Genomic DNA, 20326 nt, shown 5'->3' on the forward strand with positions numbered 1-20326 from the left:
AAAATATCCCTCATCCAGTCACACACTGAAAGTGTATTTCATATGCAAACTTAACCAGACAGACTTTATCCTGAATGATCTGTCTAACTGTTGGATTTAGAATTCACTCAAAACTTTATTTATAGTCATGTCACAGTGAATCTGATTATTGTTTTGCCCTTCATAATAACGCAGTTGATTGATATCTCTTGTTACTTTGATCTAGACAATTTGCAATATTTGCAGGGAAAGAAGGTACATTCCTCTTTTTCCCCTCAGTTCAATCCAAGCTGTTTATCAAGTGGGTTTCTTGGCAGACAATGTGTCTTGAGTTTTCAGCCACTCGTGCTGTTCTGTTTGGCAACGAGTCATTGAATGTGTATCACTTTGGATTGGCTTCTTCTTCATTTCTGTCCTACACTCATTTGACTCATTCAACACTGAAACATCTGATTTCTTCTCAGTATATCTGTTTATTTTGTTCAGCTGAGGCAGCTGGTTTCTTAACCCTCATGTCCTCAACAGTTTTGTTACAGAACACATCTGGTCCTGAATGCTGTGGTCATTTAGAGCAGTGATTGTGCTGTGGTCATTTGGAGCAGTGATGGTGCTGTGGTCATTTGGAGCAGTGATGGGGTTATGTCCATGGGGTTTGGGGAGGGACGCATCTCAGCAAACACGTGGCCACTCTTAAGGTGTGTAAAATCACAAGCCTGATGTGATTCAGTGGTGTGGAAGTTAGAACTGTTGCCCTGCAATGAAGAGGTTCTGAGTTTGAGTCGTGGTCATGGCTCTGTTGAGTGTTCATGTGGGCACTCTCCAGTTTTCATTCCATGGCTAAACATATGGATCTTAGGTATCAGATGCCCTGGCCCAGATTTGGAGTTGGGTAATGTATGGCAACTGCCTATTGCTGATGTATTGCAAATGTAGAGAGGAATTCCCTAAGGGAGTGTCAATAAAGTATAACTTAACTGTGTTCTTTCTCATCCTTTGCTTGTTGATTCTCATTGTGGTTTGACATGAGGCAGTCCTGTGTCCTGGGCAGATATGGAAAACATGACCCATGAGACTGAGGCCTGTGTGTGTTCAGGATTAAGAAATCATGACAAACTGAACAAACGTGACAAACACAACATTCCAGTTTCTCAGTATTTCTAACAGGTACTGTCCCAAAACAGTTTTTTGCTATTGTTGTATTATTTTATGAAACACAGAAGGGAAACTTTTAAGAGATTTCAAGAGTAATTCACTAGCCACAGTACAAAGTCACAGCAAATAGTAGAAATAGTAAAGTAGTGTAAATAAACAAACAAACACACAAAAGTCACATGTGAATTCTGGATTCCTTTTGGATTTGTCACAGAATTGAAGCTGAAACTGAAACTTTTCTCCGTGAAATGTCCAAAATCCAGAGGACTTTTTGCGTAAGGATGCAGGAAACCCATCTCTATTTCAGAATCACAGTTTCAGACTTTTCATCGTTCCCTATGAGACAAACTGATTTCTTTTGGAGAACACAGTGTCCATTCTCTGGCCAATACGAAGTCATTTATCACATCTCAGGTGCCAGCTTTTATAGCTTCAGACGCTCATGCTTCGCACAGATAAGAATCACCATTAAGGCAGTGGATTGTTTGGGTAAAATCTTAAATCTACAAAAATGCCAAATTGCCTTGATTTTTCACTGATGGTCTGTACAGGCAGTTAAAATGGTACATGATAATTAACAAAAGCAAAATTACGCCTACATAGGGAATGTTTAGAAAATCCATTTATCCCTGTTAATTTCTCAATTAATTTACTCTTGACAGTCCAATTTGAACAATTCGAAAGACAAATTTCATCATACCATCTAATTCCTTTGACGGTATCGTGAAAAGTCTTTATAAACACAGGTGGCAAAAGTAAAAGCAGAATTAGTCTTGCTTAAAAAACAGTAGTACTCTAAACTAAACTGACAACCGTTTTTGTAAAGTGTAAGTGAATGACTATTTTATTCTTACTTCTGTCTTTTGGGAGGAAAATTTTAACTCAATCAAAAGCAATTTATTTTAGCAGAAGTGCCTATACGTTTATCCTTGTTACATCTGTTTATAAAGAATTGCGACTTTGATGTCTGTTACTAAGCGAAATCTGGGTGACAGATCACGTGAGAACCAGATACGTGCTGTAATACTCGAGTTGTGCTGAAAGGTGGTCAAAATGTCTCTCTAATTGGATAAACAAACGTGAATGCACAAGCATAGATAGTTTCTATTTCTGCTGAAGCACGAAACTGCACCACAAATTATGAAACTAATGTTGAAAAAATGTGATTTAACGAATTAGTTCAATAAGCAATGCACAAATACACAACTGTCGTTCAAGAGTAATTTCTTTCAACCTTTGACCGTGTTAACTGAGACTGAGACAACTGATCATTTTAACTGACATTTTATTAAGAAAAGAACATGTAAAGTAACGAAGTAAACAAGTCTACAGATCCACAAGAAATGAGAGTTTCCACTGTCTGAAACTGTGCCAAACTATTGCTCGAAACCCTCATTCATTGGGGCGCGTGCCCGTCAATCAACTGCTCATAGCTCAGGCGGACAACTACAAACATAGTTGAAGTCCCGAAGTGTGATACAGGTAGGCTGCCGATGGAAACCAGGAAGTAACGCCAGGCTAGTAAAGGCAAGAACTGAATATGTCATCCGATGTGCGATACTGCCAAAGATGTTCATACGTCTTTCTGAAAATCATCCTCATCCTTTATGCAACTCTATTTTGGGTGAGTGTGCCATTCCGAAGAGGCTTCAGTCGGTTCTATGTGTTTCGATAATAAGGGAAGGGCAGTGACGGCTGTGTTCACTACAATGATAGATCATTTAAGTGTAATAATGCAAGGCTGCCAAGAACAGGTATAGACAGAAAAAAAGACATCGCCAGTTTCCTAAAGACAATAAGTATTTTGTAGTGTACTATGAGTGACGTATGTTAATATGAGTTCATTCCTGTCGGCACGCAGACCACACCCTTAATGGTCGCTTACTATCACTTCAGTAAAATCTTCCATAGGTGATTCCTGTTCGGCAGTAGTTCTACGAGCAGTTTTAAACCACTTTACACATTTGCAGTAGAAATTCTCCTGATTATTTATTTCGCTCTCTTCCTCTCGTTCGATTAGAGAGATTAAAATTTAGATAGTATAGTTGGGATATGCCATACTATGTACTATACTTTCATGTCACCAGCACTTTTTAGAAATGGAATAGTGCTTTATTTTCTTCAATTGGTCTAAGAACATTTAGTTTACAAAACCCTGCATGTCTACAGTCGTTTCATAGAGAACTAGTAATGACTTATTGTGGTGTATCATTACTGGTGGCTAAAGGTCACTCACTCACTCATTATCTAAGCCACTTATCCTGATTAGGGTTGCTGGAGCCTATCCCAGCACACATAGGGTGAAAGGCAGGGAAATACCCTGGACAGGTCGCCAGTCCATCGCAGGGCAGACACACAGACAAACACACTCACACCTAAGGGCAATTTAGTGTCTCCAATTGGCCTAATCTGCATGTCTTTGGACTGTGGGAGGAAACCGGAGCTCCCGGAGGAAACCCACGCAGACACGGGGAGAACATGCAAACTCCACACAGAAAGGACCCATAGCACCCGGCCGAGAACCGAACCCGAAACCTTCTTGCTGTGAGGCAACAGCGCTACCCACTGCGCCACCATGCCGCCCGGCTAAAGGTCACTTTACAGTAAATATCTGAGGGCGGTGCGTTTTCTCTTCCCTCTGCAATATGCGAAAATACATCCGGTGAGATAGTTACTTAAGGCAGCTGTTTAGTAATAGTCGCTGGTTACAGGTCACATGTAGTTTTACGCATTCAGTGAGTTTAAAAATGGTCACTTGTTGGAATCTATGTCAACATTTTAGCATGCCTACTTTGCCCAAAAAGTTGAGTCGAGGTGCTTTTGTCTATTGTTCCTTACCTACCTTTAGTGTCGCTAGTACAGGGAAGTGTGTGCATCGCTGTTTTCTGTCCAGATTATGAAGAGTTTTTGTTTATAGCATAAATAAAGTTGTTCTGTGGGTCTCTTATGTCAAGTCATGGGGATTATGTTCAGACCGCCTGTTTTCTCTGTCTCTCTGTCTCTTTATGCTGGTTCTCTGTCACCTTTTTTCTCTCTTTATGCTGTTTCTCCAACTCTAATGCTTGTTTGTGGTCTTCCAGACTGCTTGTGCAGGTCAGTCCACAGGGGAATGTGTGCTATATTTTAGACATTATCTCTCAGCCCTTCAGCTCTGAGTCCAGGATTATATTCAGTGGAATAACTTGACACTGGGAAGAAATTGCTTTTAAAAGTGCTCTTACTCCCAATACCCATCACAGATGAAGGGATGGATGTGGATCAAGGTATTGATACCTTATGGTTTATGTGGTGGGATTAAGCTGTTATTTTCCTCAGGGTGCTCTAGCAGTGTGGTCCAGTTTCTCCCCATCTCAGAATGAGTGTGTGGCATTTTGTTCATTCATTCATTGTCTGTGGATACAAAGCTTTTTTCAGAACCTGTTTTATCTCCCCAACCCTTCTGGGTGGATTCTGATATCTTTCTTATGATTGTCATTCTGTGTCTCTGGCCTTAGAAGTGGAATCACATTCATGTTCTGGTTTGCTTGTGATTGGTTGTGGGGATTTTTTTGTTCTGTTTATCTTTTTCGTTTCTTCTTTCGGTTCCATCTGTTGCAATTTGGTTAGCACTTTTAGTAAATGTGTTAAAGTGACTGCTGTGGTGTGCCACAGATAGTGCAGGATTGTTTGGTAGCACTGTAGTCCCAGCAGAAACCCTGGCTGCTAAACTGATACTGTTACCGACAGCTCAACTGGGTTTGTGTTGGGCTTGTTTACAGGAGGCAGGGGACAATGTGCATTCTCGTTTCCACGAATTTAGGGCTGTCGTTTAAGTGAGACATTTACATATTTATCTGACACAGAGCGATTTTGCAGTTGTTGGTTTTTGTCACATGCCTCCAGGACAGCAGCGCAGTTAATAGTTTTGCTTATGAAAACACAGGCAGACAGTTCTGAAGCAGAGAAATCAGACCCAGGACACTCTGGCAACAATTTCCGTACTGCTACTCCGGTCAGGAAGTGGTTGTTGTTTTTGAAATAAGGTTAAAAAAAGTTGTTGTTTTTGAAGTGGAAGTGGGAGTTAATGAAAAACGGATAATCTATCTACAGTTGCAGTTGACAGCTAGAGACTAGAGCTTGATCTGCCTGAAAGTTTGCTTTTAGGTGATATTCAAAGTAGGACTACTGTAAACACAACACGTCCAGGCCAGTGTTTGCCTACAACATAGACAATCAGCATTTCTCCTTAAATGGCTCATTTTGTCGGCTTTGGTGAGGGTTGCTATGAAACAACCATTACTGAGTGTCATTTGGGTTTAAGTCAAGCTCAGGGTTGGAAACTACGTGTAAATATTTAAGGACAGTGCTTTTTAAAATATACTGAGGTACGTGTTTAAATTTTTACTGAAGTTATTTATTTTTGAGTTCTTCTGTTCTTCAGTTGTACTCTTCAAATGCAGTATATTTCCTCGATTCTGCTTCATCTGCTTGTAGGGAGGTGTCATTACTTTTCTCAGGTACCCGTGGAGATCTGTGGGAGATGAACGTGGATAACAATTTTAATATCTGTAAAAGCACGTTTGCTTTTTAAAGCAGTCACTTTAGCAAATGGGCATATTTAGAGCCAGATATTGAATGGAAACTATGAATATGTTGAATTTGTTTCCTTCACTGGAGCAGATTTCCATTAGGCCCTACATAGTCTGTATGCTTCATCTGCCTGTCCAAATCACTGTTCACGGTTACATGACACTCATTACATCCACAAAGAGCAAGACTGAATTTTCACAGCTTCACAAAAACTGAACTGAAACTCAGCAAAAAGTTTTGTGGCTTTACAGATATGACTATGTGATTGAATTCAGTCTTTTATAATGTTTTTCTTCACTTTACCTCATTTACTTATTACTTCTGCTGTTTGAGTATATCTAAAAATCAGCACTTTCCTATTTATATTTATGTAAACCTTTCACAGAACACTTTACTCTGACTCAGGTACATCCACTTACGTGTAAGACCCCAGCACTTTTTCAAGCTCTCATTAAACTAAAAACATGTGAAGTCCCAGAGTGAAGAGGGCCCCCGGGCTTTGACTTGTGCAGTGTGAATGCTGCTTTTCAGGGCAGTCCACTCAGGCCTGCAGCAGAGCAGTGCTGTATCTCTGGCTGTCTGCTAATGAGTCAGTCATCACAGGAACAGGCTGGCACATGTTCGGACCTGTTATGGTGTGAACATAAACAGAGGGCCCCAGAGACCTCTCACTCTATTATCTCACTGTATCAGCCTCTCTGTTTCCCAGCAGTGTCACTACTCACGGCTGCCTCTGTCATCAAACCACACTGAACCTATGGCTCATGTTCACAGCTGCCTCTGTCTCTGAAACACACTGAAACCCGAGCTCACACTCATGGCTACCTCTGTCACCAAGCCACACTGAACCCCGAGCTCACTACTCACGGCTGCCTCCGTCACCAAACCACACTGAACCCCAAGCTCACTACTCACGGCTGCCTCCGTCACCAAACCGCACTGAACCCTGAGCTCACTACTCACGGCTGCCTCCGTCACCAAACCACACTGAACCCACAGCTCACGGTCTCCTCACTCTTCAACACATTATGTATGCCTGACACCGCCTTCCCCACATTCTTCAGGCAACAAGAAATGAAGTCCTATCACAAAGTGATGCTGAACAGCTGTGCATAGGTGACATAGTGTATTCAGCTCATGATGGAGACCTGACGGCTGGCTCTGGGTGTTGATGAATGTTCACTCTTCCAGATTGGCTTAAAGACGTCCTGCCAGTGCAGTGGTGTTGTATTACCAAAGCACACATCATTATCGCTTCGGATTGGAGTGTGTCCTTTTTTTTTGTCAATACTTAAGGGAATTGTTTTGGATCCCTGGCAGGAAATGTTGTGGTTTTTATTAATGCTTTTTTATCATAAACTCAGATGCTAATCGCATAACCTATGGAGACCACACATATTAAATTCTAAAGAGCAAGAGGCCACATCATTAAAACAGAGCACACCCATGAATTATGTACCAGGTAAAACTTTGTGCTGAAGAACTTGGTGTTCTCTTCTCTTCCCCACAAATCCAAAAGACATGAGAGTGCAAATGAACCCTACAGACAATGAGCTGTGACAGGCCCCCACTGGAGTGTGTTACAATTCTGTTATAGCAAAGTCTTCAAACACATTTTCACATTTTAAATGTCTCTTTGGTGTAATAATTGCAGCATGAATAGTAGTTAGTACATTCATTCTGTAATTCTAGCTTTACAGCTGAAAAGAAATATTTTATCCACCTCTCTGTTGTGTGTATCACAGGTGGATTGCTTGAGAGGTTTAGTTTTAAGACAGTGCAGACAGATATTCATGTCATTACATAAGCTCAGATTCCCATGGGCAGTGACCTTTTCACCTTACTCAGTACAGGAATGGACCAGTCACTGCTGTGCAGCCAAAGACAGGAGCTGCTCTTTCTGTTTTCAGTGACTGAAGTCAGCTTTGATGTCATAGGCCAAGTCATAACCATTAGAGCAACTTCATCTCTATTTGCTGAGAGATTTGGGTTCATGCTAAGCAATTAGGCCTGGTCGTGTGGTAAATAGATGAAAGCCTAGATGTTTTCTGTACTGGAAATCGAAACTGCTGTCAAAATGCCCTCATGCTGTTTCACCATGTGTTGAGTTTTCTGCGTGTAATTATCAAAATACCAGTTTGGTGTTAATTATTTGATTAAACCATCAGTGTCAGTGTGACTCACAGCCAACAACTACGTGTGTTTCTCCTGCCAGAAATAACTGTCTGTGGGTAAGTGGTAGCAGCCAAGTAATGAATGTTTTCAAGGCTGTACTAATTTGTTTAGTAAAGGTACTTTTAAATGTCTTTTTTGAGAGAGAGGGAGAGGGGGAGAGAGAGAGAGAGAGAGAGAGAGAGAGAAAGAAACCAAATGTTTTTTCATTATGTGAATTATTGTGTTGAAATATGAAAATATGAAGCTTGTACCATCACTGTTTTATTGTTTTCTCAGACCATTTCTTCAAAAATCACACAATTTAGGATGACTGTTGCTTGTTTTTTTTTATTTACCATTAATTTAAGAGTTTTGACATTTAAATATCAGAAATGTGGTATGCTTGTATGAAAAAGTGATTAATTCTCCCTCTTTATTGTCATCCTCAGATCATTGGGAATGCTTGTATGTGCAGATGTGTGTTTTTAAACACATATAAAATTATACATTAAAATAAATGAGAGATAATGCTAAATGTGTGAGATAACTTCTGAGTGGTGTGTTTGGACTGTCTGTTCCAGCTCATTGGGGGCTTCATACTGGCCATCGGCATTTATGCAGAGGTGGAGCGCCAGCGTTACAAAACTCTTGAGGGAGTCTTCCTCGCTCCAGCCATTATCCTCATCCTCCTGGGCGTGGTCATGTTCATCGTGTCCTTCACCGGTGTCATCGCCTCTCTCAGGGATAACCTGACACTGCTCAAAGTGGTGAGTCCCAGTTTGATCCCAGCTTGATCTGGCTTCATCCAGTTTGATCTGGCTTCATCTGGCTTTGCACAGTTTCATCCTCTGTGATAGGTCTGAATAAAACTACCTCTTTCTTGAAGAAATGCAGTTAACTACGCAATAGGATATTTTTTAAAACCACTGTTTTGGTTTTCAGTGCATAGGAAATACACGGAAATACACAAACAGTTACTGCAAAGAGAAAGAAAGAGAAGCTGATTTAAAACATTTTAAGTTGATTTAGAGGACGGTAACTTGACTGTTAACTTATAACTCAACTCACATAATAAACTGTAACCATAATAAATCCCAGTACTTTTGATACTTGCATTTAAAAGCAGGTACATTTGTGTTTTAACTCGAGTGACAATTTAAATGGAGGTCTTGTACTTTTATTGGTACTATTTTACCAAGGGAATCTCTTTCACATCATACTTTTGCTCTAGTAAAAAGTACAAAGGATTTGTGAACTTCATCCACCACTGCATTAAATAATGAAGGATATCGGTAAAACATTTTAATGATCTGTAATTATTTACATACTTTTGAGTGAAGTTAGCTCTTTTCAAACCAAAACTAGGATTTTGTTCACTTTCAAAAGTTTAGAAGAACACATGATTTTTATTTCTCCACATTCAAAAGCAGAACAGATTTTTATGTTGATATGGCATTTGTCATTGTTTGTCATTGATTGCCATTGTCATTGTTGAACACAAAGCTTTGTGTCCACCTGCTCTCCAGGTGCTGTCCTGTGATTATTTCCATCAAGGCAATCAGTTTCTTTGTTTGTTTGTTTGCTTAAAAAAGTTTTCAGAGTGTACTGTTCTTCCCTAGCCCTCAGACATCTACTGCCCTAACCAGATCCAGTAAGCACTAACCAGTAACACTCGATGGTTTTTACACACACCCTCTGTGTCTGACTCCAGTTTACATTTTGAGTGTATTCATCATATCTCTCCAAACATTGTTCTTTAGAGTGGCAGATGGTGATCGTATTACCAAAAATCAATTGCCTTTTCACAATGATTCCAACCCAGCCCACCACTAAATGGTTCAACTCATTAAACTCCATAACAAGCAAATTATACTGGAAAAATAAAACACCGCAAATCAAACTGGCCACATTACAGAAACACAAAACTCAAGGAGGATTAGAAGCCCCAAACTTCCAAAATTACTATCTGGCAAATCAGCTACAATATATCACCAATTGGATTTACCCAAACCAGCAGAACAACTCATGGTTAGAAATAGAACAATCAGAATGTAAAGAAATATCAATATCTGACCTTCCGTTTCTCAGCAACAAGATAAAACACCATAACTGCTTTAATAACACAGTAATTTCAACAACTCTGACAGCCTGGTTGAAAACTAACAAAATCTTCAAATCTGAAATGAAACCCTGTAAATACACTCCAATTTGGCACAACCCTGACTTTCTACTCAACAAGACACCACTTATCTTCAACACATGGAAACAAAGGGGTATCACGCACCTCCACCATCTTTTCCAGAATAACATATTCATTACTTTTCAACATCTGGTCCAAAACTACGACATAGGGAAAGAACAATATCTTCAATACCTTCAATTAAAGTCTATTTTAAAATCCAAAATCAGTTTATCAAATAACAACTTACTACCTCCCCCACTTGTAGAAGAAATCAACAAAATAACCAACCAGAAGAAAATTCTTTCAAAATTATACAAACTAATATCCACCACAGACTCAACAATCTCCATTCCAATTAAAGCGTGGGAAAAAGACCTATCACTTACATCTGATACTGAATTCTGGACCCAAACCTGCAGAAACACCTTCACAATGACAAAAAATACTAATACAGTACAAGGTAATACACAGAGCACACATCACTCAGCACAGGATGTATAAAATGGGTCTCACAGACTATGACACATGCTCACACTGCTCACTAAACATCCCAGATAATTATCTCCACTCAACCTGGCTATGCCCTCTAACTCAACATTTCTGGCAACAAGTCATTGACAAAATTTCTCTTATTATGAGCTGTAGCATTCCACTATCACCATCCCTCTGTCTACTCGGAGATCTCTCAGTAATTAAACCACCAATCCAGAACCCAAAAACTATACTCATCGCCTTAACTGTCGCCAAGAAAACAATCCTCCTAAACTGGAAAACTAGGAATACATTAAGCATCACACAATGGTTAAACCTCCTCAAAGATTATATATCCATGGAACAAATTTCATCCCAGCATCAAATCTCACACTTTGAAAACATTTGGGGTTCTTTTATGAGTTCACTAGACTTCCCTATTAACTAACTCCACCAACACCAACACAAACACACACACACACACACACACACATTACAATCCCCCTACGAAATCTTACTTCCTCCCTTTCATCATCTTGCACTCGGATCTCGTACCTCCCACATCCACACATATTCTTCCCCATTACTTCCACACAACCCATTGTATGCAATACTTGGTTTTGTCTTGTCTTGTTATGTCAGTCTGTCTGTCTGTCTGTCCGTCCTCCTGCTTGGTTTTGCCATGTACCATTATGGCCAGTGATGTCAGTCTGTTAGTCTGTTTGTCTGTCTGTCTGCCAACTTAGTCTTGTCATGTCTTGTCATGCTTGTGTTTTTATGTGCCTGTCTGTCCTTTTGCTTGTTGTTGTTATGTCCCATCATTCCTCTTTCTGTGGGTCTGTCCTGTCTGTCCGTCTGTCTGTCCATCTAGGAATTATGAGGGAGAGAGGGTGGGTGGGTGTGTTGCGGAGCGACTTCACTGAAAGTACTGAATTTGCACTTGTTTACAACATATAAATAAAGTTGTCCTCCGAAGGGGGGGGGTGGTGGAGGGCCAAAAAAAAAAAAAAGAGTGGCAGATGGTGACCTGATGTGTTTGGCAGCGTTGGCTATTGTGAATGATTCTAATCTGTGTTATTGTCTTGCAGTTTCTGTACACCTTAGCCGTGTGTCTCATTTTGGAGCTGCTGGGTGGAATTCTAGCCCTTGCATTCAGGAACCAGGTAGTCACAGCTCATTTTCCCCTCATTTGTCAAACTGCCCTCTCAAATTACTAACCCAACCTGGCTGCGTACTTAACGTGTCTAATATGTGTGTGTGTGTGTGCTAGGGTTCACTCCAAATCATGTCGACAGTAATAGCATTTTAATAACATTGAGCTGCATGGAGAGATGCAGACTTTTTCTCCATTGAGGGTGTGAATTTGATTCAGTGATCGGGAAAGGGTGAAATATAATCTTTTCATTTTCAAGTTTGTTGGGTCTGGGAGGTTTTGGCTTAAGGAAAGAAGCCAGTGAAGTATAAAACCAAGAGATTATTTTGTAATGAATAAATTGCTCTGCAAACATATTAAGCATTTTCAACAAAAGTTCAGAATTTCACAAGTTCAGAACATGGTCACATAACAGCAGCACTGAATGAAAACACCTTAGGCCCACCTTCCTTAAGGGTGGGTACACCAATGAGATAATGGTGGTGCCTTGGGACATTGTTCATTGGAATGGGTGTTTAGAGGAGGGATTCTGTTCTAGTCCTCCAGCCTGCACTCCATTCACTTACACAGGGCCCCACTGCAAATCAGCATATCTCAGAGTTATCTCACACTTATCTGTTAAAAACTTCTCCATGGTATATGTAGACACGAACACAAGTTTGGGCTTGTGCTAAACTGAGCTTTGCTGAATCATCCTGGATGTTTCTCTCACAGGTGTTTATAGCACATTGTGTCATGGGTACTGTAGTCCATTTCTCTACCATATGTGTAGGGTTTGTAAATGTTAGGCACCAACATAAATTCCCTGTATCTGAGATAAAATACCAGTGAGTTTGGGGTGTTTCTGCCCTCCACACAACCTGTTTTGGTTCCTTTGTAACAGTGTGTGGTCTAATAGCCAAATATCACTGCTTGTTTTGTATTTCCACAAATAAATAAAACAGAAATGACAATGAGTGTATTCATCAATGCAGTAAATGATCTCCTGAAATGCCAGGTACAAAAACAAATGCAAACATCTTTAAATTTCTGCTGTTTCCAGAAGATGTGTCCCTCAAAAACATAGCTCTCATCACATGAGTGATTGCTCTTCTGAAAGAGTTGTTTGAAAGTGTGGAAAATAGTGGTTACACTGTGTTTCATAATGACCGGTGTACCTTCTGTTGTGGTTTTACTGGTTTGCTATAAGTAATCGGTGTTAAATGCCTTCACAGACAGTGGAGCTCTTAAACAAAAACATCCGCAAAGGCATGGTCAACTACTACGATGACCTGGATTTCAAAAACATAATGGACTTTGTGCAGAGAAAGGTAAGACCTTGATTTCAAATGAAATCCTTTGGGAACTCACTCGCTCTTTATTTAAGCCACTTATCCTAATGAGGGCCACGGGGGATGCTGGAACCTATCCCAGCACTCATAGAATGAAAGGCAAGGAAACACCCTGGACAAGTCACCAGTCCATCACAGGGCAGACACACAGACAAATACACTCAGATACCTGGGGCAATTTTAGTGTCTCCTGTTCACCTAACCTGCATGCCTTTGGACTGTGGGAGCAAACCGAAGCTCCCGGAGGAAACCCACACAGTCATGGGGAGAACATGCAAACTCCACACCGAAAGGAGGCTCTTTCAATTACCTCATGTCAAAAGAACTATGGATATATAAAACTAATTTTGTTTATGGGAGGTAATGAGAGATCTGGACTAGTGTTAGTCACAGATAAAAAATGAGGTTTGATTAATTTCACTTGTTGACCTCACTGACAGTCAATTTTGTGTCATTTTTGGGTGTGTTTACGGCTCATGGGTTACCTCTGTGTCTAAGTGTAGTCTGAAATAGCCTGACAGTCTCTATTGCTTACGTTATTAGTCCACACAATGGGGAAATTTGACCTCTGCATTTAACCCATGCAAGGTAGCAGTGAACACACAAGCGTGCACACACACTCAGAGCAGTGGGCAGCCACAGTTGGGATGCTTTGCTCAAGGGTACTTTAGCCGTGCATATTGCGGGAGGGGAGAGTGGTGTTCATTTCATAACATTTCATGTCATTCATACACGTCAATGGACCACAGAAAATGTTTGACTAATCAGTTTGAAGCAACATTTAAATGGATTGCATAGGGTCTCTTCAAACCCAAAGATTTGACTTTTAGATGTGGTATTTGCGGTGCTTTGTTGGTCAGCGTTTTCTTGCTGTCGAGGTTCAGGCAGTATTTTTTGTTTCCTGATGAAAGGTCACGAATGTGCATATTGATGTCATTCACAATGAGTTTCATGGTCCATTTGTGAACTTTTCATGTGTCTCCAGAATATCCCTAGGTAAAGATTGGCTCGCATAACATATTAGTTCAGTTTCCTGAAATGAGCTCAATACTAGTTAAAGTGCAGAATTGTGGGAGTTTTGCATGTTTAGAAAGGTTTAAACAGAGAATCATAGAAATATCAAGACACAATGAGAAAATCCAGTGTTTGTGTTATTAATATATGTAGTATGTCTGATTTCAGAGTGATTCAGCAGTATTTACCAGTCACACAAATCTCTTCCAGAGGTGCTACTGTGGTCCCATGGGCCACGGCCCTGAGGACTGTGTGGACTTGACCAGTCACCTCTCGGTTTTGCAGAGATTCGGATTAGGAATTGCACCCTAAAAGGGCACTTTCCTGCCAGATATTTAGGCAATTTTTTTGCTGATTCAGACAGTGGATAAGCAGTTGTTCCTGTTTCAGTGTTACATCTTTTACAGTGAGGAATCTACTGTCCTGCTGCTGCTAAATCACTGCTAATGTTTTACCAGTGAATTATTATTAGTATTATGCTTATGTGGCCTTAGACAGACTTATTTCAGGTGTAGATCCATATTTCAGGTGTGGATAATTACTTTTATGACTGAATCACATCTGCTCTGTTCTGTCGATATAGATTAGTCAGACAAGAGCAGAGAGTGAAATGAGAAAGTAACTTTTACAGTGTATAAATGTGTGCAAATACCACTGATGTGTTTTTAATTCTGATCTGGTAATGGAGGGTTGTTTACTTGTGCTCTTAGAAGATTTTCACACAGGTCAGTGGTCTGCAAGGAGATGCATGTGGGTGTGTCAGTGCCCGCATCATCTGCTCGTCATGCCCACGAAAGCTGGTCAAAAGTTAATTTACTCATTTTTATTAGATTAAAGTTTTAAGATTTTAAAAAATCAGATAAAATGTTAACTAAGAACAAAATATGGAACATACACTGTCATGGCAAATCCAATTATATTGTATCACACCATATCACCGGTAGTGTCTTTGAGAGCTGCCTAAGGCCAAAGCATTTAAAAAACAGTAGCTAGTAATAGTTAGCCTGTAGTTAATGAATAAAAACAACCAATGCTATTATGGCTTTCCAAAATGGGGAGGAGACAAATAACATACAAATCAGCTTCCAACCCACATCTCACTCAGTCGCAGCCGCAGCCAGAGAAAAGCCAGAGAAGAGTCAGCAGTGATTCCAGAGTAAATGGGATCAGGTGTTTCTGCATTAAAGACAAGACTCTAAGTTCTTAGTCCTCAGAAAACCCATGAAAAAGAATATGTAGCGTTTTAAATTCCATCGGAGGATGAAAAGACTTGGCAGCATGACTGTGTGTGTTTAAACCGCTCTAAAATAGCTGTACTTTTCAGTGCTGATTAGCCGAAAGTCCTGGGCCCTGTCTGGTCAGAGAAGTGGATTAGTTTCTGTGTTCGTACACTGCTAGGTAATGGCAGAATTAACATGCAGACCTTTCAGTCCTACTCAAATGAATGCACGTTCCATTTCTCTTTGGCACAAAACATTCTCTTTGGTCAAAACATTCAGTGTGTCTCAACATGCTTTACAATACAGTATCCGGGACAGACAGGCAGTGTTTTTCCTGCTTTTACATCTGACATATTACAGTCACGATAAAGTGTAACTTTGTGTTTCTCTGTGTCGAGACATTGAATAGACGGGAAAAGGCTGCTGGATTGATCTGTGGTTAATTGATTGGTTTGTGCTCCTTACCCCTGACAGCAGGTGTGTAAGTCTGGTTAGCGAGAGTGAGATTGGCAGCTGGTATTCCAACAAAGAGGTATTATTCTCTGTAGTCCTGTTAATAAGAGTGAAATATATTTTTGTTTGAAACCTTTAGAGGAACCCCCACACCCCCCACACAAGGAGTACATGTTAAGACCTCCACCTCATCCGGTTGGTTGAGTTGGCCCTGACCTGAGCAAACTGGGGGCCAAACATCATTGGCAACATTACAATAATCATGAAGATATCATCATGCTACAGGAAACCACTATAGTTCTGGGTACAGGAGTCTCTCTGTTGTGTGTTTCTGTGTATGTGTTCAGTTGCCTGGCAAAGGTATTGTAATGAAAAACTTGCATAGCATTTTGTGCTGTGGGATCAGTTCCTAGCTTAAGTAATTGCTGTCATAGCCAATAATATATTCAGAGTCATTCAGACTGAGTGGCGTAAGAACTAGGGTGCTGAGGGAAAAAAGTGAGGAACTGAATATGCATTCATGCAGTTTCTGTTAAAGCTGTTGGCTCAATAATACAGAATACAAAGCAGCCCAGATTATTCACTTTAGTGTTCTTATCTCATTCCCTGTCATCCCAGATGGGTTTTTAGCACAAGACAACTCAAAAGACCCTTCAGTTTGGGCCAAGTGCAGTCATTTATGTAATGCATTAAAAAGTTGTCAAAGTGTCTGGGGGGGAAAAAAGCAGAAAAACTTAGAAATATTTGACAAACAAGTATCAGGAGACACTGAGACACATTTTTTTATTATCTTTATTATGTTTTTATTATCTTTGACATTACATGTAAATGACATTGCAGGACTCTGTGGTGGCTCATTTATATGTGAAAATGATTCCTGATGCTCCCTGAACAACTCTTTCACAATTTTAGCCCGATAAATCTTGGCATTGTCATTGTAGAATATGCCTGTGCCATCAGGGAAGAAAAAATCCATTGTTGGGATAACCTGGTAGTTCAGTACATTCAAGTACTCAGCTGACTTCATTTTATTGCCACATAATGTTGTTGAGCCTAAACCTGACCAATTGAAGCAACCCCAGATCATAACACTGCCTCCATTGGCTCCAAATCCAAATGCTGACTTTTTTTTTTTGGCCAGGCAGTGTATATACATGTTATATAGTAATACCATGTCCCAGGAAGCTTGCACAAGCGTATGTTCCCTTTGAATGAGCATAAGTTAGTTTCACAGTGGAAATTCCACAGAGGAAAATATATACTGAACATGCACAGCCATTTGCCTGGACAGAACAGTAAACAAACCTGTAAGAGGTCATCCTCATTTTGAGTGATATTCAAATCTGTAATTTTTTTCTTCTCTTGGCAGTTTGGCTGCTGTGGTGGTATGGATTTCACAGACTGGAGTGTAAACATGTATCATAACTGTTCGGCTCCAGGACCCCTGGCCTGTGGAGTACCCTACTCCTGTTGTATCAGCTCTAAGGTCAGTCACCTCTGCCTGCACCATCTGTACGGGACTTTCTCACTTTCTACCCATTCACTCATTATTCAGCTCTACTTGCAAATGTAATTGCCCGCTGGGTCGGAACCTATTGCACACCTGTCTGGCCAAGAAGGGGTCTCCTCTCTCTGCGGTCCTTCTCAAGATTTCTCCCATTTTCCCATTTCCCTTTTGGGTTTTTGGGGAGTTTTTTCTTGTCCACCATGAGGATTAAGTCAGGGGGTGCCATCCTGTTTTGATTTTTACTGTTATGGCCTGTAAAGCCCTTTGAGACTGTAAACAGTGATATTGGGCTCTAAATAAACTCGAAACCTGAAACTTGAAACTTTTTCAAATCATTTGCTATTATTTGGCTGATGTCTGTTTTGTGTGTCATTGCTTTAATACAATATAGGGTTAGGAGTACTACCTCATATCATCGCTGAATTAAAACACTCAACCAAACATGAAGAAACATGTTTCTTTCTGGTTTGTGGCATTAGCAGTTACCAAGAGATAAAACCCAGACATGTGCCCATACCATGGGCTCTGTTTTGTGTATACACACGGGGTTGGGCATTTCATATTTTCTCATTATGTGTATGTGTGGGTGTGCACGTGTTTGCGCACGTATGAGTATGTGCACATGTTTGTAGAAAATTCCCTTTCATGCCCTGCTTTTGATATTAATATTATTCAGTCTTATCCTTAGCTAAATGGGAGAGTCTGCCAAACAAACATGGAGCTTTGTCCAAATAAAAACAAATGATGCCCATTTCCCACAAGTCTCTGTTCCTCCGACCATGGCCTGCCTCCATATAACTTATAAGGGTACATCCAAAAACTTTTTTATTGGAACTTCCTTAAACTTCACAAATTAGACAGAACTTAGTGTTCAATTCTGGTTGTTTATGCATTTGTTATGCTGAATATCGTATGTAACTGTTACATGACTGATGGGTTCGGTTATGGACAAAAACTGTTTGAGTCATTTCGAAAACTGACTAATCTCAATGATGTTGTCTTTGGAGTTCCAGATAATCTCTGTTTTTATAAAATTATCACTAGTTACAGGGTTTTATGCATTTCTGCATTTCTATAAACTTTTCTTTGAATTGAATCAAAACCACAGCTGTTTCTGGTGTGATCCTGTGTGATTCATGCATTTTCTTCTTGATTGGTTTTTCAGATTCATGTTAAAGAAAAAACAGCCCGTTTGCCATTGTTTAATTGGTACGGTTTATTTACAGCTATGGTTTATTTGATGAAGCTCATTCAAAGTTTCAGTCCTCTAAATGGCTTCCTTCTCAATCCGTTTGTTCTGAAACAAATGAGAGATTTGACTACTATCCACTAAGAATATGCTCAGCTCTTCTGCTATTGCACAATTTTGATGTTTATTTTTATTTAACTGATTTACTAAGAAGCCCTGCTTTATGGAGTACTCCCCTAAAAAGACGTGCTGGTTTTCTTGCCAGACAAGCACTGTTGTCTTTGGCTGAAGAGAGCACACACCTGTTTCACAGTGCAAATCAGACCAAAACAACAGGACCTCAGGTCTCTAGGACTGGACCAGGGGAGTGGGTCCGTTCCAGAGTGCCATAGCCTGTCTTGTTAACAATGAAATCACTGAGAGTTTATGAAAGAACTGTGTGGCCTGACAGATGGGTGTGGCCGGACAGGTGGGTGTGGTCTGTCTTTGACCTGCTTGTTTTAATCATGTATTCATACATGCTTGTTCTGGAAAGCAGAGAAAAGAAAGGTGGAGTGGCAAATTGTGAAACAGCATGGATTTATTGAGTTCATTCCGTGATATCCAGTGGGCTCGGCCTGTCTCTGCCTGCTTTAGTGGAAAGGCAGATGAGTGGAGCAGAACAGATGTGAATTCCATGGAGTGTAAGAGCACAACTTTGAAAAGCCTAATTGAAAAGTGACTTTAGTGGCCTTACAAATGCACAGCGTGTTAGTGTTCTGGGTTTTTACTGCTAGAGAACATCAAATAGCCATCACTACTCTTGTTGAAGTACACCTTTAAAGACCACCTCTGCTTTGACTCAACACATTATTTTATACTTACAATAAAAGAACAATACATGCGCCTCTATGTAAGTACAAAACATTCCACTTTTTCCGTCTCTGTTCCTGTTTCTCCTGTCTCTGCTCCATCTCTGGTCCCATTTTTTCCACCTCTGATCCTGTTCCATGTGTTGAAATAAGTGTAGCAGATAGAAGACGTGGTGTAATAAGAGTCTTCACCATGAGGCAGACATATGCAATCTCTCTCACATGACCCTAACTGACCTCGCAGGTTGTTTAGACTCAGTGTGCTTTCATATATTTACCACACACTTTCTAAACTCACTGTAGCTGTTTACACGAAGTTTAAGTAACTCTGTTTTAAGTTTTAAGTATCTCTGGACTCGTGCAGTGTGTACAGTATTGACACAGGCAAAAGCACATGTATTTTTGATAGGCCTCGGAGCCAGCTGAAGTTGTTTTCTCTCGTCTATGTTGGTGCTGTGTGTCAGCAGGCTGCGGGTGAGGCATAGTTTCATGTCCTTCTCCATGAATCTGTAAATTCCCTGCTCTTTATGTCTGCGAAGTCCAAGACTCCACAGACTCGCTGTTTTATGTCTGCAAAGTCCAAGACTCCACAGACTCCCTGTTTTATGTCTGCAAAGTCCAAGACTCCATAGACTCGCTGTTTTATGTCTGCAAAGTCCAAGACTCCATAGACTCCCTGTTTTATGTCTGCAAAGTCCAAGACTCCATAGACTCGCTGTTTTTATGTTTGCAAAGTCCAAGACTCCATAGACTCGCTGTTTTATGTCTGCAAAGTCCAAGACTCCATAGGCTCACTGTTTTAAGTTTGCAAAGTCCACGACTCCACAGACTCATTGTTTTATGTCTGCAAAGTCCAGGACTCTATAGACTCCCTGTTTTATGTTTGCAAAGTCCACGACTCCATAGGCTCGCTGTTTTATGTCTGCAAAGTCCATGACTCCATAGACTCATTGTTTTATGTCTGCAAAGTCCAAGACTCCATAGACTCCCTGTTTTATGTCTGCAAAGTCCAAGACTCTATAGACTCCCTGTTTTATGTCTGTAAAGTCCAAGACTCAATAGACTCACTGTTTTATGTCTGCAAAGTCGACATCAGTGCTT

At 40.4% G+C, this 20326-nt stretch overlaps 1 protein-coding gene across 1 annotated transcript in view; it reads left to right on the forward strand.

The window, feature by feature from the left end:
- The first annotated feature begins 2671 nt into the window (after positions 1-2671).
- tspan15 (tetraspanin 15) overlaps positions 2672-20326 on the forward strand; it is a 29467-nt gene continuing 11812 nt past the window's right edge. Inside the window, exons 1-5 of the mRNA XM_030772869.1 lie at positions 2672-2755; positions 8436-8621; positions 11596-11670; positions 12875-12970; positions 17048-17164. Of these exons, the coding sequence (XP_030628729.1) occupies positions 2672-2755; positions 8436-8621; positions 11596-11670; positions 12875-12970; positions 17048-17164 (558 nt within the window). The remainder of the gene's footprint in view (positions 2756-8435; positions 8622-11595; positions 11671-12874; positions 12971-17047; positions 17165-20326) is intronic.

The sequence above is a fragment of the Chanos chanos genome, chromosome 4, assembly GCF_902362185.1.
Source record: "Chanos chanos chromosome 4, fChaCha1.1, whole genome shotgun sequence".
NCBI lineage: Eukaryota > Metazoa > Chordata > Actinopteri > Gonorynchiformes > Chanidae > Chanos > Chanos chanos.